Source organism: Neomonachus schauinslandi, chromosome 2, assembly GCF_002201575.2.
Source record: "Neomonachus schauinslandi chromosome 2, ASM220157v2, whole genome shotgun sequence".
In the NCBI taxonomy this organism is placed as follows: Eukaryota; Metazoa; Chordata; class Mammalia; order Carnivora; family Phocidae; genus Neomonachus; species Neomonachus schauinslandi.
In genome coordinates, this window is record NC_058404.1 from 100512945 (window position 1) to 100537314 (window position 24370).

A 24370-nucleotide genomic window follows, 5' to 3' on the forward strand; every position below is an offset into this window, starting at 1 on the left:
ATATGATGAAGACTATTAGGGGAAATGATATCTGGAGGCTGCAAATCACTAGCATCTCTAAAATATTTGCAAATTCCTACTGGGCCAAATTGCCTGCAAAAATAGGATATTCCTATCAAGTGCCCTGTCTGGTTTCTCACACCATTTTATTTAAAAAGCATTTTATGAGAACTCTGCTACATATACTACCTCCCATCTGGTTCATATTTAACAGTGTATCCCACCCTGTTCCTTTTTGGCTCCAAAAATGTCTCTGATGTCACATAAATGTGGCAGGTCACACTGCTTCAGCAAACTTCTCTGGCTTCTTTTTCTTCTCTTGTAGTTAAGGTGAACTTGAGCTATTTGTAACCTTTTGTGACACCTCACCTCAGAAGTAATAAAAGAGTCCAAGTACTTCAACTCATAAAATAAAAAGACCAGTAGGTATTTATAGGATATCAAATGGGTAGAGTGAAGAGCAGGGCAGACTACCTCCTAATAATAGTCTCCTAATGACAGTTCATATTCTCATCTGATGAGGCAGCTCTACCTGGGAAGAAAGAGAGCACCAATGCCTCTTACAGACTTTAATACTGGGAACCTAAAAGGTGCCTTCTACCATCACTGTAATTATCATCAGCAAAACTTTATTTTTTTTTTAAGATTTTATTTATTTGTCAGAGAGAGAGAGAGCACAAGCAGGGGGAGCAACACGCAGAGGGAGAAGCAGGCTCTCCAATGAGCAGGGAGCCCGATGCAGGACTCGATCCCAGGACCCTGGGATCATGACCTGAGCCAAAGGCAGACGCTTAACCGACTGAGCCACCCAGGCATCCCAAGCAAAACTTTTCTAATCAATATATCCCATCAAGAAGGTATGCACAAAGCATACAAATTAACATTCTCCACATGAAGTACTTGTAATATATAATCCTTAAAAGGACCTCTAAACATTTGTAGAAGAAAAAAACACATACTTGTAAACAGTTCAGATACACACACACATACACATACACACACACATATATACATTTATATACATATATATGTATATATACACACACCTGTTTAAAATGATATACTCTTTATTGCTTGAGATTCAGGAACAAAACTATTAATACTAATTTTTATTCTACTGTAACTATATTTTAGGAAACATAATCCAGAGAATACTAAAATCAGTAAAATAACACCTTTATTATAATTGGTTTTACTGTATTGTATAATTTTTCTTAATGGAGTTTTATTTACATTTATCATATGTATATAACAACCCAAATGTTGACAGGCAGTACTAGGGGTCTCTGTAAATAATAAGCTATAAAAATTAACTTAAATGCCCCAAATGGATATCAGTGTTTTAAAAAAAAATGTATATGAAAGTATTATAAAGTGGTAACATGAAATAGTTGGGTGTAAGAGAAAAAAACTATGTGAATTATAAAAATGCTTTATTTAGGCTAAATGTATTAATAAATAAAATTTGTGTATGAAATGCTACTTACTTTACAATGTAATTGCCAATATTTTAAATATTTCTTACCTGCCCCTTTCAACTGCTAAGGCATCAAGTTCATCAAAGAAAATAATGGAAGGGGCCACTGCTCTCGCTTTTCGGAAGATCTGGTGAAAAGAGTGCCATATTAGCTAAAGGTCAGCAAACTTCAGAAAATTCTGCAGTTGGCTTTTGTTTGAAAACTATGTTAGGAACTAAATCTATTACATGCAAGTCAACCAGCCTAATCGTGACCTTCACCGGTAACTTCTCTAAACTTCAATTTCTACATCTAAAAAATGGAGATAATGATAAATACTTGCCTCAGAAGATTATTTTAAGAACTGAGTTTAAAAAAAGAATGCAAAGCATTTAGCACAATGCCTGTAACATAGTAAGAGCTCAGTAAATGACAGCTATTATTAACGATCATAAACACGTTTTAAAAAAAAACCATAAACATGTAAAATCAATTATAGCTTAGCATATAAAATACCCATAAACCCAAAAGCCACACTCCTTGCTCATTCCTCTGAAGACTGTGCAGGAAAGTAATGGTTGATGTAAAGCCAGAACAAGAAAAATGACCAAACCTTGGAAGAGCACAGACTAATTAGACAAGAAGTCAATCAGACTATCAACAATAGGGACTGGCCAAATAGCCACGGGGGCAAAATGTGGAAACAGGCTAGAAAAAGTCAGCACAAGCAGAAAGAAATCCAAACGTGTGTTATCTGTAACCTAGGCCCCCATTTTCTGGTCACAAGGATCACTACCATAAAAATAAAAAACAGTTACCAAAACATTAATATTAATAAACATTGTCTTTTTCTTATTGGAATCAATGATGATACTGTTGTTAATGTTTCCTACAATTAACACTATCTACATTTTAAAGGAAAAAAAAAGAACAAAAAGTAACTTAAGATTTTTTCTTAGATGAAAAACCAAGTATTCCAATCTCTAATACTCTTGGGTTGGCACCCAGGTATTCACAAATGGGAGACCATCCATTCCACTGCTGTTAGTGTGTTCTTGTCCTTGCTTAGCTTCTGTAAGAATACAGGGTGTCTATGTGAGGCAGGCCAACCCCTGCCTAGGAAAGCCAAGACCTGTGGTCAAATTGCTGTAGTTACCCAATTCCAAGTGCCCTGATTTTGCATGAATTTACCAGTTGTGCAGCTTCCACAATCTGAATGAGAGGCCTATCAATTAGGCACTGGCTTTAAATCTTAGAAGGGGGGATGCATTGTCTAAATCACCAGGCAAAGGTAAAATAATTAAAATAAGGAGAGTACAGTGAAATTTTCATATACTAAGGCTTATTCAATTTAAAGGACTACGTAATTTAAAGGATTTAAATCTCATTCTGAGATCAAGCAATCTTTGTAAGTACAGATGTTTTTTGTTTTTTTTTTTTTAATGAAATGACGGCAGTTGTTAAAAATCTTCATTTGGTAAGACTGAAGGCTGGTAGTAGTATGATGTTTAAACACAAAGTATTGTAGATGATCGAAACTGCACTTTTAAATAATAAAATAATGTTTGCCTGAAGAACAAATATAGCAGAATTTAGATTTGGAAATTTCAGAATCTATAACCCAAAACAAAATGGAGACCATATAGAAGGACAGAAGGATGGTTCCCCTATGCAGAGTTCCACTTCAAGGCATAATCATCTTACCTCTCTAACTGCTCTTTCAGATTCACCAACATATTTATTCATTAATTCAGGCCCCTGCATGAAAAGAAAACAACTGTTCAATGTCCTGGTAAATGCAACCACATGTATGTCTTTCGATGAAAGAGAAAATGAATACATAAAAGAAGAAAAAGAGGAAAAAAATAAAAATTTGCTCTTAACTAAATTGGCTCCTTTAGCATATTTTCATTGGATGTTAGCTATGCCTCAAATATTAAAAATATTTCCAAAATATTTTGGAACATATTCCAAAAACTATACATCAATGCAAAGGAAAGGCTGTGACTAAACATAATAGTTTAACTTCTTCTTCTTCATCTATCTGTCAACGCATATTTTTACTATATATCAGGTGTGGTGCTAGGTACTGAAGAGAGAACAGTCTAATTTGGAAGACCAACAGAGATACCATCCATGTATTCCCAGATCTAACCAGTGGCTGGTTCTGAGCAGGTCTACATGTCATTCTGGATCCTAGTCCACTAGATCAATATCCCTCTTTGACAAGAAACAAGACCTCAGGGCTATTCTTCTTATGACTCCATAATAATTCCTGAGAATGGAATGGAAGTCATGTAATCCATGATATTATCTTACAGTTCCTGAGTATTTCCTGTATAAATGCCACTCTCGAGCTCTCTGCTCTCACTTGACTTGGCCATGTAGACACTGACTATATGAATCTGCAGGGCTAAACATGCTCTTCTCAGCTGATTTAATAGAGTACAGTGAGAGAAAGTTCCCACAGCTGAGAAAGACATGTGGCATTAGAGCACAAACTTTATACCAGTGTCTGAAGGGAACAGTTGTGGTCTCAGGACAACAGGGTTTTGTTGTTTTGTTTTTATTTATTTTTTATTATTTTTTTTATTTTTGGGGGGTGGGGCAGGGGCAGAGGGAGAGAGAGAATCTTAAGCAGGCTCCACGCCCAGTGAGTGAGCCCAACACAGGGCTCAATCTTACAACCCTGAGATCATGACCTGAGCCAAATTCAATGGATGTTTAACTGAGTGAGCCACACAGGCACCCCTTGTTTTGTTTTCACTATCTCATGACCTTTGTGATGTGATGACTATGTGTCATGAGACAGTAGATAGGTATGCAATAAAAAAGGAAAGCCTACTGTTTTTCATACAGTGTATGATACTTTAGATATTTAAGAAAGAAAAATGTTAACATTCAAAAATGTTAAATGTCAAAAAAAAAAAAAAAAAAAAACCCTCCAGAACAAAAAAAATGTTCATCTTTGAATCAGCGATATGCAGTGTATCACTTGGAGATGAGCCACTTTTATAGGGATTCTCCCTGTTGATGGCCAGTTAGTAAAAAATTATAGAACTTTATTACTAGAAGTGCACATGTTTCACCCTTGGTACCCCTTCTAAAATACCTGGACAAAAGAAGGGAAAAGAGCTTTTCTATCAGCTGAATGAAGTGCTGAGTGGCAGATATCTGAAGGGAGATTCAGACAGAGGCTGAATGAATGGACACCTTGAAGGTGACAAGAATCATTGTCATTGACACGGTGTGATGCTCTGACTGAGGGTTAGCAGTGTTGGTGGTCCTGAGACTTTGTTCTAAGGGAGTTATCTCCTCTGGCTGGAGGGGGGTTGGGAGGAACGCAGACGGACAAGTGGACATCAGCACAGGGGTAGTGGTAGCAACCACCTAACATGAGGTATCAGAGATCAAGGGGGTAAGGAGAGCTTTGGCGCAGTGCGAAGGGTGGCTCAATACGAGGTGTCCCAGTCTGAATGGAATGAGGAGGGCATTCTAGTAGGGTCTGGACAAGGTATGATATGGAGAGTTCCCATACAAGGGAGCAGAACAGCATGGAGTACTGACACAAAGCAAATGGAGGAAAGGGTCCACATGAGAAGGCAGCGCAGTGCAATATTATACCGAATATTGTAGCCCCAGTGGGGTAAGACAGGTATCTTCATGGAAGGGTAGGACATGGCCAGGTGTACAGTCTGGAAGATGTCAAGGAAGAACATGGAGGGGCAGGACAGGATAAGGAAAGCATTGAGGCGACAGGGTGGCCTTGTACTTGGTATCAGAGCCCTAGTGGAGTAAGAAAAGTACACGTGGGGAAGAGCAGCCCAGCAGAGGCTGCTTAAGTCAGTGGGAGGAGGATGGTGCTACAAGAGGTGGGGAGTGGTGGGAAAGGAAGATGGTGGCATCACCCTGACAGGTGAGGAGTATGTTTGTTCTGGAAGAAAAGGGGCAGAGGCAGTAAAGGGGAATTATATTTAAAAGGACTGATCAAATAAATAATTAAGGATAACAGTAGCCAGGTTCCTCACTATTAGAGGAGTGGTAAATATTTAAATAAAGAAACTGAGAATGAATTCTGCTGTATTGAACTGAAATTGGAATTACCAGTATAAATTCAAGATTTTCAATATATTTACATAAATAAATATAAAAACGTGTGTGCATATATATATACACCTGTGTGTGTACATGTGTGTATGTGTGTGTGTGTGTATACACACTCATATTCCGGAGCTCTGTTCCCTGGGAGAACCTGAGAGTAGCCGTATCCCAATAATTATAAGGATACCTAGCCCCCAGAGCATGGCTTTTAAAGTCTAAAAACTTGGCTTCCAAATTCTCCACCAAAAGATATCAGGGCCTCTTAAAGAAATGGCAGATTCCAAGGCTGGGATAGGCGATGTACAAAATGAGTCTGGAAATCTTACTGCCTAGACAGTAAGAAAGTGCTCAAAGAGATGGAAACCTACCATTAACATTTGTTAAGAACAAGCTATTTATACAGTCTCAAAGTAACTACCCATAAAGCAATATTAACTTCATGGGGATAACAGTAATTTTGCAATGGAGAAGCCTGGCAGACACCCCCATAATCAAAGTTAACATTAGCAGCAATGGGACAATTTAAAATCAAGTATCACCTGAAAGGATGCAATGAGAACACAGCATTATTTCTATGAAAAATCTGAATCTAATCATGAGCAAATACCAAAAAAAAAAAACCAAATTGAGAGATATTTTATACAATAACTGACCTGTAATGTTCAAAACTGTCAAGGTCATGAAAGCAAAGGAAGGAGTGAGGAACTGTTCCCAACTGAAGAAGACTTAAGAAACATGACAAACACAGCACATGATTATGGACCAGATCATTTTGTCATAAAGGACAGTATAGGGACAAGTGATAAAACTTAAGTGGTAATAATAATGTTCTTTTCTAATTTGATGGTTGTACTATGGTTATGTGACAGGATGTATTTTTTATAGATATATACACTAAAGTATTCAGGGTGGTGGAGCATACAGCAGCAACTTATTCTCAAATGCTTTAAGGAAAAAAAATTATTTGTGACTACTCCTGCAAACTTTCTATAAAGTTTAGACAGTTCAAGGAAGTTGAAGAAAAAAAACACTTGATCCACAGACAGAAATATTAGAGACAAGTAAAAAAGATTTGATACACACAGACCCAGAAATAACAGAAATGATTAAATTAGCAGACAATGGTCTTAAAAACAGGTATTATAAATATAATAGCCACTATAGTGAAACAATCAATAAACTTGAAGACAGAGCAACTATTCAAACCGAAGCCCAGAAACAAAAAAGACTTAATAAAAATGATGAGACTTCAGGGATTTATATAACAATATCAAAAGATTTAAAATATGTATATTAGAGATCCAGACAAAAGCATAAGGAGACAAACAAAAATACACATTTGATAAAATCAATGAAACCACAGATCAAAAAACCCCAAAAATGATGGGAGAAAAAAACATCACAAGATCAAGTTGTTGGAAACCAGCAATAAAGATATAATCTTCAGAGAAGTCAGAGACCATAAAGACACATTACATGTAAGCAGAAAAAAAAGAATCAGTACTGGTTTCTCATCCAAAACCATATAAGCCAGGTGACATTAGGACAAAAGCACTGCAAAAAACAACCGTCAAGCTAGAATAGCATATCCTTAAAAACTGCAAGCAAACTAAAGACGATATCAGATAAACAGAAGCTGAGGGAAAGTATCACCAACAAATCTCCACTACAAGAAATGTTAAAGGAAGTTCTAAAGCCAGAAGGGAGGGGCGCCTAGGTGGCTCAGTAGGTTAAGCCTCGGACTCTTGATTTCAGCTCAGGTCATGATCTCAGGGTTGTGAGACTGAGCCCCATGCTGGGCTCTGTGCTCGGTGTGGAGCCTGCTTAGGATTCTCTTTGGTGGAACCGCCATCTTCCAGTAATTCGCCAAAATGACCAACACAAAGGGAAAGAGGAGAGGTACCCACTATATGTTCTCTAGGCCTTTTAGAAAACATGGAGTTGTTCCTTTGGCCACATACATGCAAATCTGTAAGGTGATATTGTGGACATCAAGGGAATGGGCACTGTTCAAAAAGGAATGCCCCACAAATGTTACCATGGCAAAACTGGAAGAGTCTATGATGTTAGCATTCTGTTGGCATTGTTGTAAACAAAGAAGTTCCGCGCAAGATTATTGCCAAGAGAATTAATGTACACATATTAAACACTCAATGAGCCGAGATAGCTTCCTGCAGCGTATGAAGGAAAATGATCAGAGAAAGAAGGAAGCCAAAGAGAAAGGTAGTTGGGTTCAATTGAAACGCCAGCCTGCCCCACCCAGAGAAGCACACTTTGTGAGGACCAATGGAAAGGAGCCCAAACTGCTGGAACCCATTCCCTGTGCATTCATGGCATGATAAATGTAAAGAAAATGAAAGACCTCAAGACTGTAAAAATGTTTCTCTTAATTGAGTAGAAGTGTGGTGTCCTTTCCCCCCAAAAAAGATTTAAAGCAAAAAAAAAAAGGTTCTCTTTCTCCCTCTCCCTCTGCCCCTCCCCCATCTCTCTCTCTCTCTCTCTCTCCCCCCTCTCTTAAAAAAAAAAAAGCCAGGAGGGAATTTGTATCAAATACAAAGAAATGAAGATTGTTGGAAATGGTAAATATGTGGCTAAATATATTTCATTAATTTCTTAAAAAGACAACTGACCATCTAAAGCAAAAGTAATAATACACTGTGGGGTTTATATATATGTAGAGATAAAGTATAGAACAAATACAGCATAAAGGAAAGTAAATTGTAAGAATCTTACAACATAAAGTAGTATGGTATTATCTGAAGGTAAACTATAAATTAAGTTTGTACTATAAACCTAGAGCAAGTATTTTTTAAAAAGTAAAACAAAGAGGTTTAGCTATTAAGAAAATAGGGGAGATAAGACAGGATACCAAAATATACGCAACTAATCCAAAAGAAGACAGGAGGGAAAAAAAATTAAAAAAACAGATGGGAAAAATGGACAAAAATTATAGGCATTAAAAGTCTTTCAAATTAGGGACGCCTGGGTGGCTCAGTCGGTTAAGCGTCTGCCTTCAGCTCAGGTCATGATCCCAGGGTCCTGGGATCGAGTCCCGCATCGGGCTCCCTGCTCCGCGGGGAGCCTGCTTCTCCCTCTGCCTCTGCCTCTCTCTATCTCTCATGAATAAAAAATAAAAATCTTAAAAAAAAAAAAAAGTCTTTCAAATTATAAATATGCCTGATAAAAAGGAGACGATCTTTAATACTGTTTTTTATATACTACCTCCACAATGGGTGCAATATGATAGTATGGCAACAAGTGAATGCATTAGAACACATGGGGGTTAGGGTGGAACAGTCAAGGATAAGAATAAGAAAAGAACAGGAAGAGTATCTCAACGTTCAGGCTGACAAAACCCAGCTGCACCAAGGATACTGCCTTTAGTCATGTTCACTTAAGAAGAGTTGATAGCATCAACATAGAAATCCTTAAGTAATAAGAGAGAGAGTTTTATCTTTCTGCCTGATTTTTTTGATTAATCCAAGATGATACATAGTAAATTTTATATAACATTAACAAAGCTGTTTCCCTAAAAAACAAAACAAAAAATCTCTCATCTATTTCTTATGTCTGTTTTCTTCTTTTCTTTAAAAATAATCTTTTCAAAATTATTTCAGAGTAATAGATTATACATAATCTAAAAAATTAGTACTTGAGGCTAATTAGGGGGCAGATATATTAAAAACATAATTATGACATATTATAAAATAACATCTAATATTTAAGGTACTTCTACATCTGTGACTGAAATCTACAAACAACCAGGAAACACATAAACCATCAGTAAGCAAACACATTTTTAAGAAAACTTGCTTGGGACAGTGCTTTTGATGACTACACTTTATAATTAGTATACCAACTGTTTATACACTGGTACCTAAACTGTCTCCAAGAAATCATGTTTACTAAATGAAACTGTTTTTAAGCTTATTTCCCCAAAAATGCTACAGGGAAATTTCATGACTCTAATCTCATCACTAATGATTTAATTATCTTAATTTCTTAAATAGTGCATCCCAAAATAGATTTAATTTCAATGAAGACAAAGGATGAAACATTAGTTAGGCTGAAGCACAGTGTTCTCACTTTTTAAAGGATTTTGAAGAAACAGCAATGACTTAATACCAAATCAATTTTACAAGCTTTTTTTTTTTAAACATCTTATTTATTTATTTGACAGAGACACAGCGAAAGAGGGAACACAAGCAGGGGGAGTAAGAGAGGGAGAAGCAGGCTTCCCGCTGAGCAGGGAGCCTGATGCGGGGCTCGATCCCAGGACCCTGGGATCATGACCTGAGCCGAAGGCAGATGCTTAAGACTGAGCCACCCAGGTGCCCCAAGCTGTTTTCAAGACACATGTTAGACCATGTAATAGGAACACAAAATTTACACTTACAGCCATCAGTGAGATAAATAAACTTGAAGGCATTTTCCTGAGTACTGTGGAATTGAGAAGACAAAATATAAAGAGCCAGACAGTAAATATTTTAGACTCTATGGGCCACATATAGTTTGTGTCACATATTTCTCTTTTTTAACATCCCATTAAAAATGTAAAATTCATACTTAACTAGAGGGCTAGATTAAAACAAGCTGCAGGCTGGATTTGGCCCAAAGGCTGTGTAATTTGCTGACCCTTGATCTAGATTAATCTCACACAATTTGAAACAGTTCATTTCTGTCAACAAGATCAAAAGTCACTGAAAATATCAATGACACGATTGGTAAGTAAAAAACTTGGACTTAAAAATATTAAGAAAATTGATTAAAACATTAAGGGAAAAAAATTAATGATACTTTAAAAAGCAATGTCACCTAGTTATGTTTAAGATGTTCATGCCCAATGACAATAACTTCTAGGTATATATGCCATAGAGAAACTCTTGTACGTACACCAAAGGAGACATATACAAGAAGATTACAGAAGCATTGTTTGCAACCAAAAATAAATCCTAATCCTGGAATTCATTAATATAAAAATGGGTGAAATAGATGAAGAGGTATAAACTTCCAATTATAAAATAAGTAAGTCATGGAAATATAAAGTACAGCATAGGAAATATAGTCAATATTGTAATAACACGATAGGTGACAGATGGTGACTACACTTACTGTGGTGAGCACTGAGTAATGTACAGAATTGTTGAAGCAATATGCTGTACACTTGAAACTAGTACAACATTGTATGCCAATCATACTTCAATTAAAAAAATGGGTAAATAAATTGTAGTGTCCTCATAAAATGGAGTTTTATACCATTAGAGTGTAAATGAATGGCTACACTAAGGAGATAGCTTGGAAGCAGGGAGACCAGCAAGAAAGCTGTTGTTATGCAGCCAAAATGCACTGCCTTACATATTTATAACCAAGAGTAAGAGAGGTCTTAATGTTTTCGCCAAATTTTTAAAGATTGTAGAACAGTTGTAATTATCCCCATTGATCATTTTTGCATGGTGTCACCTCACATGATCATTTTTAGTCCGGTACTACAGTGCAAAACAATGTCTGCTGGTTCATAATACATAAAGTCAAATAAATAAAGCAGGTGCTATTCATTTACAGTATGATAAACTACACTTTTACCCAAAGGAGACTGTGGACAAACAGTTAAGAAAGTGAACAATAAAACAAGAAACAGGGCCCACTCAATAACACAAACCTTAGATAATTAGGAAAATGGGTTTTTGTCGGGGAGGAGGTCAGAGAGGGTAGAGTGAAGAAAGGGTGAGAAATTTTTATGTAGAATGTTATTCCATTTACGGTAACTAATTAAGCAAGTGTGCCCTGATAATAATCAGACAGGAAATTGCTGGTGTCACTGTTGTGTTTAATGTAATTATTATCATGCCACATCTGAATTATTGTTATTGTTTTTACAGCAACTCTCTATAAATGTCAAGGGCATGACATAAAATAGTAATCCAGTGAAGACATATCTTTATATTCAGGCAATATATACAACGCATATATACTGCTTTCTAATTATCTGGCTTAACTGAAGGAAAGTAGAGAATCTGGAGAAATAATTATTGTTCTCCACAGATTATCTAAAAAAGATGACTTGAACATCAGTGTTGAAAAGTATAAGATTATGATCATTTCATGATCTCTGAGAATAATATCAATACCCTGCTACTAATAACAAAAAAATTAATGTTTTAAATATATGAGGTTTAGGCAAACAGACTTGATATTTTGTTGAAATGTGAAAATATGGCACATAACCTTAACCAGTAAAGGGTCATTCCTCTACTACATAGAGGTAAGCTACAAGAAAACTGTAAATAAGGGCGCCTGGGTGGCTCAGTTGGTTAAGCGACTGCCTTCGGCTCAGGTCATGATCCTGGAGTCCCGGGATCGAGTCCCGCATCGGGCTCCCTGCTTGGCGGGGAGTCTGCTTCTCCCTCTCCCACTCCCCGTTTGTGTTCCCTCTCTCACTGTGTCTTTCTCTGTCAAATAAATAAATAAAATCTTTAAAAAAAAAAAAAAAAAGAAAACTGTAAATAAGAAACAATGTTTTTTTCTTCAAAAAACAAAAAGAAAAAAAAAATTGAAAATCTAAGAATTTTGCACTATAAAGAAAATATGGGTTGGAATAATTCAAGTATTACTAATAAGTCATAGCAGTAATAAAAAGACTTCTGTAGGAGGGGCACCTGGGTGGCTCAGTCAGTTAAGCAGCTACCTTTGGCTCAGGTCATGATCCCAGGGTCCTGGGCTCCCGGCTCAGCGGGGAGTCTGCTTCTTCCTCCAGACATGTAATCACGCGCTCTAATAAATAAATAAGAAATCTTAAAAAAAAAAAAAAAAAAAAAAAGACTTCCATAGGATCCCTACAGAACATATGATTTTGCAGAGACCAACATGCTGATAAATCTTACCTAGATGACTGGCCTGCAAAATGCGTCCCAGTAGCTACACTGATATGTTACATGGGTCCAGAATTCTAGAAGAAGTCAAGGCAATATCATAATCAAGGAAGGTCTATTTTGAGCTTAAAGTTAAAATAGCTAAAAATCACTGTATGCTGGTACAAAGAGTTGCAAAAGATTAAATTCGGTTTCAAAGACATATATTACATTTTATTCTAACAGAAAACTTAAGGAGTTATAAGCTATTATGCTATACTTTTTTGTTTCATTTGAGGCCCAATATATATCCAATTCTTAAAAACAGAAAAAAGCAGCAACTACTGTCAACTAATTTCATGAAATCTTGCTAAATGTTTCATATGTATTATCCTCCACTGCTTACACCAGTCCTCTGAGATGGATATTCTTATCATAACTTTACAGAAAAAAAATATGAAGTGAAAGAAGTTTAAGTAATTTGCACAAAGTCACACAGCTTAATAAATGCAGAGTGGGCATATAAGTATCTTAAGCATCACACCTCACAGTTAGAGGAAATGCCCTAGAAGTTTAGCAATCAACAGGAACAAAGGATAAGCAATAGATTAGAATATAAGCACTATGTTTAGCATACTCAGAATGTTGTTAGTGCAAGGGCTTTAGGAGTCATTTAGTCTAATCTACTTCATTTAAAACCTGAGGAAAACAAAGTACAAAGAAGTTGAATGAAATGCCAAAACCCCCAGAAAAGTTAAATGGCAGAAAATAATGATAAAAATGCAGGATTTTGGTTCACAGACAACTACTCTTTCTAAAAACTATGATGTCTTCTATTTGCTCCAAGCCCTTCTAAAAATAAAAAAAGTCTAAAAAAAAGGAAATGTGCCCTTAAGATTTTTACATGGTGGGGCACCTGGCTGGCTCAGTCGGTTAAGCATCTGCCTTTGCCTCAGGTCATATCCCAGGGTTCTGGGATCAAGCCCTCCATCGGGCTCCCTGCTCAGTGGGGAGAGCCAGCTTCACCCTCCTTTCTGCCTCTGCCTGCCATTCCCCCTGCTTGTGTGCGCTCTGTCAAATAAATAAATAAAACCTTTAAAAAAAAAAAAAAAAAGATTTTACATGGTACCAGCAATTCAAATTCAAGGGTATTTGCGGGAGCAGAACAAGTGGTAAGTGCAAAGTGTAATTGTCAATAAATAGCTGCTAACATGGGTTAATTTGAAAATAAGAATTTTATTGATTTCCATTATAAACGAGACCATTTACATCAAAATATGAGTGCCACATTTGCTGATAGGTTTTTTAAGTCTTTAAAAAAGTAATATATAAATCCAGAGAATAGGGTTGATGGGACTAGATAAGGTTATTTCTTTTCCAATTTTAGTTACCAAATAACTGTGGTATATTAGTCCTGCCACATTTCACCTGCCCAGATAATGTGCTTCACTCATAAAGGTAATTAAGAAATACTAGAAAAACAAATTAAGTACCATAAGTAGGCTTATTTTGGAGTAATGTTATTTTTCATGTTTCCACGGTTAAGATTTCAAGTGTTCAAGTTTACAAAACAAAAATAACATAAATTCACATAAAGATTTGTCCAGCTGTGCTATTAATCCAGTGAGAACTAAATCTGACTTATCTTTTATTGTTTCATGATTTTATATCCTATCAGTCACAAACTCAAGTATAATATTTACACCTCAAAAAAACTGCCTTGCAATTTTGCCCCTTTAATCACTACTGGGTTTTTTCCTGTCTTCCCAAGGGCTTTTTAAATGTGCCTGACACCTGCCTGTTGCTTTTGGCCATTACAATTCAAACCAAGTTTTTATAAGTTCTAAAATGTCTAGGGAAGGCAAGTTAACCTAAGTGTTAACTATGGTTAACTGTTATGGAATATACTCATAAAAACCCAAACTCACATGAGATAGAATTACATATATGTAATATGAGTAAAAGATCTTGAAAATTAATAAAAAGTACGGCATCAGCACATACAGAAGGCCATTTTGGGAAAGTACATCAAAAGGTTTGAAAACAGGTATTAAGTACTAGGCAAGAAATGCCTTGGGCAAGTAAAAACCCTAAAAAGCGAGAAGGGCTAGCAGAGAAGGGAACAGAATTCAAGCTGTTCCTCTCAAAAAAAGTACAACACAAACCTTCCCCACAATTTATTAATTCAGGAAACAAAAACGATACATTTCAGAATCTGCACAGCAGTACCATGTTGACTACAATTCAGCTAGCTATAAAGTATGAATGTAGACATGCCTCCAGAAACCCCTTACATTACTGCTGACCACTCTAGTCACTCTCCAACTCCTTTATTGACTAATACGCAGAATTGCAAACACTGGGTTTCAGCTTCCACGCTTTCATCACTAGAAATGACCATTCTCTTGAGCTACAAACCCATACTAAAAATGGCCTTTTGGATATTACCTGCCATGTTGTTCCACAGGCATTTCAAACTCCACATGTGTAAATCCCAGTCTGGTATCTGCTTTCCCACCTCTAATCTGCCTCTCTTCCTCACGTGCTAACTCTTCCAAAAGGGAATTTCCATCTACCAGTCACTGAAAGTGAAAATTTTAATCACCTTTGACGTCTCTCTTTCTCATTTCTCACAAACATTTAATCATCAAGATTCTAAATATTACCCATTTCATTATATCTCTTGTTTAGTCAAATGTCTCTCTCACTAAACTATGAGTTGATAGACAGCAAGGAGCCCATCTAATGCATCTTTGTTTACCATGTACAGAAACAAGAGAACACAGAACACATAGAAGGAGCTTAATAATCTGAGTTACACAACTGTTGCAATTGTAAAACATTTACAAATAGTTTTTAAAGCATTACAGACATGAAACTGTAACATTTCAACTTTAAATTTTATTCAAGAGATTTAAAAGAAGGAAAAAATGACTAATCTCTCTTAGCTGGAATCCATGAATAAAAAGTTAAATCAATCCAACTTTAAAATTTTCTGTTATTAAGTAAACTTCTTAGAAGTCTGAAAGCATTCTTCTCTTTTTAAATCTAGGTCTTCTAAGATTCCAAATGCTATAGGTTTTGTTATTATAGTTCATATTATCATTTTTTGCTTTTAGCCAAATATTATATAGTATTTTCATGTCAAGGGATCTTTTTTATATAGCAGTTTTATTGACTGATACAAGCCCAACTCAAAAAAAATTATTAACATGAAGTTTTAACATATGATGTTTCAACTTTAACATGTCAGCTTATATAGTGTACAAATCATGCCAAAGTTAAGTAAATCCAACCTAACTTCTACATAATTTTGTGATACTGACAATGGCACATCATTCTATTTGTCCTAATAATCAATTACCGTTTTTCCCTAAGAGCCATTCAAACAGTGATAAAACTAAGTATATATTTAATAATGATGCTAATAACTGCCAATTTAAGCATATGGGGCATAGAAGACAACAGTATTTGGAGAAGCCAAGGGAATTATTAAAGTTAAAAAAAAAAAAAAAAAGCCCTAAAGGAAATTAAACAGAAACTCAAAAGATTTCAGACTCTAGATGAGCCCAAATGGCAACGGACCTATAGAAGGAGAATAATGAGTTAGGGTCCACAAAAGGCATGAATCTGGACATAGTTCCTGGTGAGACTAAATTAGAAGCTATATCCAAGGTGAAAGAAAAAATAACCAAAACACTAAAAGAAAGTATTCTTTATAATGGTGGGGTCTGGGGCCAGAACCAACACACTCCTTTATAGGCTTCAACTGAGAACTGCAGTGAAATAGGCAAGCTCAGGGAAGCCCCAAACCCAGATGCCCCAGCCAATTTCCTCTCAGGGCTTTCTTTTCCCAGGAACTTTGCATTATCACCATGAACAGCAGGATGATGAATAGGAAAGAAGGTCTCCCTAAAGCCCTCACCCAAGGAATTGGCAATCTCCCCATGGCTTTTCTCCTTCCATACATTCCACTCTTCCTGTAGTGCAGTACGGAGTTATGAGCCAGGCTTTTTAACTTCAGTTACATTCATTAAATGTCTGAACTATGTCTGGATCTGTGATACTGACCTTTAAACTCTTTAATTAACAGACCTTTTCTGGTAAAGTTTAACATTTACAGAAGAATTAAGGTAGTATTGAGTTCCTATATACACCACCCCTAAACCCCCACTGCACACTTAGTTTCCCTTATTATCATATATTAGTACAGTACATTTGTTATAATCAACTAATAATAATGTATCAATATTGATTCATTAAAATCCATACTTTACTCAGATTGGTTTTTATCTAATGTCCTTTTTCTGTTCCAGAATCTCATCCAGAAAACCACAATAACATTATTTAGCTGTCAGGTCTTCTTGGGCTCCTCTTTGCTGTGAGTTTCTCAGACTTCCCCTGTTTTTGATGGCCTTGACAGGTTCAGGAGTACTGGTCAGATATTTTATAGAATGCCTTTCAATTTGGTTTTGCCTGATGTTTTTCTCATGGTCAGACACAGATTATAACTCTTATGGAGGAAGACCCCAGAAATAAAGTGCCATTCTTGTCACATCATACAAGGGTATACACTATCAACATGACTAATCACTGAAGATGTTAACCTTGATCACCTGGCTGAGGTAGTGTTTGCCAGGTTTCTACACTGTCAAGTAAGTCTTCCCCTTTTCACACTGAACTCTTTGACGGGAAGTCATAACTATACACAGGCTGCACTTAAAGAATTGAGTAGTTACGCCTTCCAAAACTTTTTCACTTTTTCACTTACTTCTTAATATACTAATCCTCTCAAAGAACTTATACAGATTAAAACAAAACAAAACAAAACAAACTGAGACCAAGAGAACTTCTTTAAGGCTACAGAGCTAAAAAGTGCAAGGGTTAGGAATCAAACCAAAGCTATCTGAATCCTGGCTTAGTACTCTTTTCATTGTAACACGATTTCAAGACCACAAATTATATAGTAATAGGTAAATTTCAAGCTCCACCTTATTCAACCACTAGTCTCCTTCCATATACTTCCATTTTATTCATCAGGTTCCTGTTTCTTTGGCAGTGACTACTCTTTCTTATTAATTTCACCAACTTCTCCAAAGCCATGTTATTTTTCTCAGTTTTCTTGGTCCTACAGGGACAAATTTTTTTTTAACGTTCCAGAAACATCTTTCCACTTCTCTGAACCTGCCCAATAGAAACTGCCCAAACTACCTCCTCCAGTATCATGGTGTAATTAATGAAAAAAAGGACTGGGCATTAAATTTAAAAGGGGGGGGCAGGGAATAAAAGACTATATAATGCAGTGGTTCAGAGTTTAGACTCTGCACTCAGAAAGTCCTGAGATCAAATTTCAGTTTCATCACTACCATTCTGACCTTGGAAAAGTCATTTCACTGTCTGAAACATTATTATCTTCATTTGCAATCCTAGAAACTAATCTTAAAGCATTCAGTATATAAAAGAGGTGTATCTATGCAGTTTTCCACACAGTATCTGCAAAATGGAAACTCTATGAGTTATAGACTAGCCCACAAAATTTAAAAACAAAAGCTTAAAGATAAACTTGGAACTTACCAAATTCAGATTATTTTGTACCTTTGATAATAGAATAGTAGGGGATCTAGTTAAATAAAGAACAGTAAGTACTTGGAATCGTGCATGCTTTTGAATAAAACAGTTTCCTGAAAATGGGATGTATTTTGTGTAATTCCTCCTTGAGACAAGTTACCAGAAGAAAATTTCCCCCCAAAAATCAAGCATACACTAAGCTCATTACATTCTTGTACTCACCAATAACAACTAATAAAGGACTTGCTCAAAATCCCTGTCAGATGCCTAACCATCCTTCTTCCAGAATCAGTAACAGTTCTTCATAAAGTAAAGCGGCCCAACTACACAAGGGTAATTAATCTATTGCAGCACTCCAGACAAAAGCAAGAGAGAAGCAAAGAGGAAACTTCAACTGGAAAATATTTTGACATAATTGACACAGATGACAAACTTAAACTTAAGCATATGTCAAGTGTTACAGTCTACACAACAACACATACAGATGCCAAAGGGTATTAAGAGTCCACACAAGCCAAGGTGAAGTCTGAACTCTGAGTATACATCTTCTAATCACTGTTTAGGAAAGATGCACAGGTGAAGTTAAAGGGTTCTTTCATAAACTCAGAGAAAGAAATGTTTCAAATCTTCAAATTCTTTATTTTCGGAATTAAAGGTAATTACAATTGTAAAAAATGTGAGGGAGTTTTTCCCTTCAATACATGTTAGATACTTGTATTTTCCAATAGGCTAGAAAATTGCATTGTCTATGTACGTTTCTCTGGTCATTTTCTTTCTTTCTTTTTTTTTTTTTTAAATTTATTTATCTGACAGAGAGAGACACAGCAAGAAAGGGAACACAAGCAGGGGAAGTGAGGGAGGGAGAAGCAGGCTTCCTGCAGAGCAGGGAGCCCGATGCGGGGCTGGATCCCAGAACCCTGGGATCATGACCTGAGCCGAAGGCTTAACGGCTGAGCCACCCAGGCGCCCCTCTCTGGTCATTTTCAAAATGTGTCAAACTTGTGATTTCAAAAGCTCAAACGTAACACTTAAATCCCTTGGAAAAGAAACATATATGTTGTAACCAAAAACCAACTTTTCCTTCATAGAAAAAAAAAAAAACTAGGAAGAATATAATATAAATTCCCAACTTCTTTGACTTCATTTCTGCATACATAAGCTGTATAACATAGCTACTTTAAACTTTTCTCATTAGCAATGATCAGACAAGATGAAAAGACCAATGAAAATGCAGAGAAAAACAAAAATTTTTTCATGTTCCCAACTTTTTCTTTTGGAAATTTTTAAACATGTAGGAAAACTTAAAAAATAGTAAAATGAACATTCATTGTTCATTAAATATAATCTCCACCCAGATTCAAAAATTGAATAATACTGCCAAACTATACTAAAATGTATATTGAATAAAAATCCACCTTAAATAAAAACTAGTAAGTAGGATACGTAATTATCTCTAAGCAAGTATGAACTCAATTGAATAAGAAAATTTCTTAACATCACTTATCCTTTGTGCGAGTATGACCTAAAAGAAAAATGAACATGAGTTTAGTGAAAAAGCTCAAATAAGTTAACACACGCGTGGCTATTTTATATGAACAGTGTGCAAGATAAACCTTTCAAAGAATCTTTGTACATTTTCTCACAGTGAAAAAAGTAAAACTGCCTAAAGTTCTGAAATGTTTCATACTCAAAAACAGTAATAAATGTATTTCTAAGTAATCCTAAGATAGGCCAGAAAGCAGTCCTGGTAACATCTGGAACAGTTATCTTAGATCACATAAGAATGAGATACTAGTTTGTAGGAAAATACATGTGCTCCTCTTTGAGATTCCAGTATAAATAACTCTGAGCGCAGACCTCATCAAGTAAGTTTCAGATATCCAGGAAACAGAAAAAATTCAAGGATTATGAATATACAGTTGTGGAAAACACAACAAGGTAGGCACAGAAAAATGGAGATGACAGTAAAAAGAGTAGGAAGTGCCAGTAAAACAGTTATGTCCATTACCATGACATAAGAGAAAAGGCACCAAAGAGAAATCAAAATGTCTCTGAAATTTCAAAATCACTCATTACTCCAACGTTTAAAGCTGCAAACTTTAAAACTGTGGTGGTGATTCAGTGTAAGTGATCACAGTGAAAATGGTCCCCTCCCCTATTTTCAGTATCTAATATCTTCCACAAGATGATCACAAATATGCAATCACTAGTGATTGTGAAGATACTGATTCTTAAAAAGCAAATAGCCTAAACATATCTAAACATTATTCCAAAAAAATTTTAAGTAAAAACTTGACTCTACTCTGAAATAAATTTTATGCTTTCAAACTGCCAAGGATTTCAGTGTTCTAAGATAGAAAACATATTTTGTTATGAAAAAAATTCCCTGGTACTATCAAAACAGAGCCTTTTATCATGTGCTTTTCCTGAAATGAATTTGATATTTAACAGACTGAAGTACATATTTTTGTGATAAAGTCCATTCCACTAATGGATTTAAGGTTCTATATATGTATATTTAGTAACTGGATAAATGATCATATTACATAAAAATTAATTAAAAAATTAATATCTTGTCCTGGGGGGCCTGGGTGGCTCAGTCAACGGTCAAGCGTCCGACTCTTGATTTTAGCTCAGGTCATGATCTCAGGGTCCTGGGATGGAGCCCCATGTCGGGCTCCACACTCAAGGGGAGTTTGCTTGAGGATTCTCTCTCCCTCTCCCTCTGCCCCTCCCCCTGCTCACATGCTCTCTCTCTAAAATAAATAAATAAACCTTAAAAAAAATATATCTCGCCCTAAAGTCAAGTCAAGTAAGACTTACTTACATGTCAGATAAGATTATCTACCCCAAGTAATAGGGTAGGGCAATGAACAAATAATGTATGTGTGTGTTTCGGAATATAAACCTTGTACAGATATTCCCTGACTAGAAAAGTGTTTTAAGGAATTTAGTTTTACCATATAAATTATCAGATTTCTTTGAAAACTCTCTCTATATAAATATTAAATTCATGTCATATTTAAATTAAGTCTTAGTTAAGCAAAAGAGGTTATTAGCACAATTAAAAAATACAGAAACTAAACAAAACTGGTTTCTATTATACACGGACATAAGAAATATTGAGAATCACAAAACTAAATAAAGTAGTCCACCATTTTTGCTGATTACAAGCACTAGTTTATTTAAAGCTCAGCCACTCCTTAAGATGCCTTTTCATGTTTTTCTAAGGGTAAGAATCAGAGGATGGGTGTTAGTGGCGCTGGAAGACAAAGTAGCAATTAAAAAATTTAACACCTTACCTTTATAGCTAGGAAATTCAGGCCACTCTCATTGGCCAAAGCCTTTGCAATCATTGTTTTAGAGCATCCAGGTGGTCCATACAGAAGAACTCCTTTAGGTGGCTGAATACCCATTCGAATGAAAGACTCTGGATGTTTCAAGGGCCATTCTACAGCCTGTTTCAATTTCAGTTTGATATTTTCCAGTCCTCCTATATCTGACCAGGATACCTATAAAACAGAGCATTACCTAAATGTAAGTTTTGCCAGGAGAAACAGAGGGAAAAAAAAAAATCAATAAAAAGTGCAAGAGGGGGAATAGAACCATTTAAAAATCTAGAAGATCCTTAGAAAGTTCTAGAAGTAAATTAGAGTACATGAAATGTGAGCTATATATTACAGAAATGCTAAAGAAAAAAGTTTCTGCTTGTATAAATAACTGTTTAAATGACTGAACAAACTGTTAAGTTTATCTTCTTTTCTAGATGGCTTGAAAAATTAAGTTTCATCTGTCTAAAAATGGTTTGAATTAGTGATGCAAGGTCTCATCTACATATATCTTTTTAGCAAATTTACTTGCATTATGTATTACTTCCAAAAATATTTCTGTAGGTTCTTAGGGAACATACGATTTTTTCTGTCTTTGATATATTCATGAAGTATCCTCAAAATTTTGTTCCTTTTTCTCAACAAAGAAACCCACCAAAATAAGACAACTCTTTACATGGTGTTTACTTAGTAAATATCCATTAAGAACTACATATCAGACAATATACACAGGAAATAGAAACATAAGACATGAATACAAACTCTAAAGAACTTAACAACCACCAGTAATGTGTACATAAATAATCACAGTACAATGGAAAGGATGCTAAGCACAGTAACAAAGACACAGAAAAAGCTTTTGGGAGTTCCCAGGAAGAAAAGATTACTTCCAGCTGGAAGGCAAATCTGAAAGTCAACTTCTAAAGAACAGATGAGATCTGGAAATGTGAAAACAGGGGAATGGTCAGGTAGAGGCCAAAAAATTACAAAGGCTCAGAGGAAAGTATGAAGGAATAAGAGAAAAAAGATATGAGGGAGAAAAATTTAAAAAGGAAACTAAGTTGAAACTATATAGTGGGGGACCCTGAAGACTAGATGATGGAGTTCAAGAACCTCTCTCTTCATAAAAAGTCTTTGAAGATTTTTAATCTGGAAAGTGATATGGTCTGATCTGTGCTTTAGGAAGACTTCTCTGGCAAGATTCATTTAGAGAAGAGAAAGAATGCAGGGAGATCAATTAAGGACCTATCACAAACATTCTTAAAATAAAAAAACAAACTCAAACTAGGGTAACCACATGCAGAGGATGAAGACACACCAGAGTGATACTGCAGGTCCACAGCACGAGGGTTTTGAGGTTAGAGTAAGAAAGAGGGAGAATTTAAAGCTGAAGATTTCAAGATGAGTTGATAGAACATGAAAAGAAAAATAAATTTTAAGAGGGAAAATATATGATAGATTTTTATTTCTGGATATAAAGAGTTGAAACACAGGACAGGATATTCAAGAGACAAAAAGGGAGTAGTTGGAATGTAAGCATCACAAATGGAGCTCTGGAAAGAGGACAGGACTGGAATTTCAATTTCAGAGAGCTCTACATACAAATAATAAAAACTATGACATCAATTAAAATTGCCACCAGGAGAGGAGAGATGTAGGTGAAAGGCAGATTGCTGGGCACCACCTACATTCAAGAGGCAAAAGGGGGAAAAAAGAGGAGGAAAAAGTTCAGAAAAACAAACAATTCACAAAGCCAAAAAAGAGAAAGGTTTTGTTTGTTAATATCAGGAAAAGGTTATTTTTTTTTTTTTTTAAGAACTTGCATGGTTTTAGAGAGGGGGACTTCGTTGTTTTTGTTTTTTGTCAACGGAACCAGAAGAATGCTATATTATGAACCATAATCCTGAAATCAGATTTAATTATTTTTTTCTAAATTGTTTTCTTGGGATTTATTTCTAAAAAGTAAGATTACTGGATTAAAGGCATGAACATTTTTAGGTCTCTTGATGCATAATGTCAGTTTGCTATCCCAACCGCCTTATCTATTTTAGTAGCATGAGTGATACGTGTATAAGTTTCCCTACAGTATCATCAGCCTTGGGTTTTATTTTGCCTTTTTCTTTTCCTGATTTCTGATTTCACCAATTAATAAAACTAAAATTAAGCTTGAGATCAATGCACATAAGCTTATGGCCCTAAAAATACAGGATCAAAGTGACTGTTTACCACAGAAGGTGACTGTTACTTTTAAAACCAGGCCTGCCTAAAAGTGCAGCCGAGTTGTCACACCCCTGAGGGGTAGTTCCTGCTTCTGCTTTCTTGTGTCTCTCATTTTTCTTTTCCTTTTTCTTTTTAAATAAAATTTTGAAAATTTTCAACATACACAAAAGTTGAAAAATCAATACAGTAAGTGTATATATACATTTTGCCAAAATTCACCAATTTTTAATATTTGCCACACATGCTTTAATGCATGCTCTCACTTTCTCTCTACACACACACCAACAGTACAGACACAAACACACATACTTTATCAATTTTTAAATTTGCCACTGAATCTTTTTAAAGTAGGAGGGGGACGCCTGGGTGGCTCAGTTAGTTAAGCGTCTACCTTCTACTCAGGTCATGATCCCCGGGTCCTGGGATCAAGCCCTGCATTGGGCTCCCTGCTCAGCGGGGAGTCTGCTACTCCCTTTCCCTCTGTTCCACCCCACTGCTCATTCTCTCTCTCTCAAATAAATAAAATCTTTAAAAAAAAATAAAGTAGGATGCAGATATCAAGACTTCTAAATACTGCAGCATACTCTCATAGAAATAAACATTCTGGGAAGAGAGTATTAAGGAGGGTAGTCAACAACTATCAAAAACTAAATAGGGCGGGGCGCCTGGGTGGCTCAGATGGTTAAGCCTCTGCCTTCGGCTCAGGTCATGATCCCAGGGTCCTGGGATCGAGCCCCGCATCAGGCTCCCTGCTTGGCGGGGAGCCTGCTTCTCCCTCTCCCACTCCCCCTGCTTGTGTGCCCTCTCTCGCTGTGTCTCTCTCTGTCAAATAAATAAATAAAATCTT

General features: G+C 35.9%; 1 protein-coding gene across 2 annotated transcripts in view; it reads right to left on the reverse strand.

Moving 5' to 3' along the window:
- The window catches only part of SPATA5 (spermatogenesis associated 5), a 340134-nt gene that overhangs the window by 249236 nt on the left and 66528 nt on the right, over positions 1 to 24370 (reverse strand). For both annotated transcript variants that reach the window (XM_021681474.1, XM_021681475.1), the window contains 3 exons: positions 21277 to 21486; positions 3162 to 3215; positions 1526 to 1605 (listed from right to left, as the gene is read on the reverse strand). In XM_021681474.1, coding sequence (XP_021537149.1) covers positions 1526 to 1605; positions 3162 to 3215; positions 21277 to 21486 — 344 coding nt within the window. The remainder of the gene's footprint in view (positions 1 to 1525; positions 1606 to 3161; positions 3216 to 21276; positions 21487 to 24370) is intronic.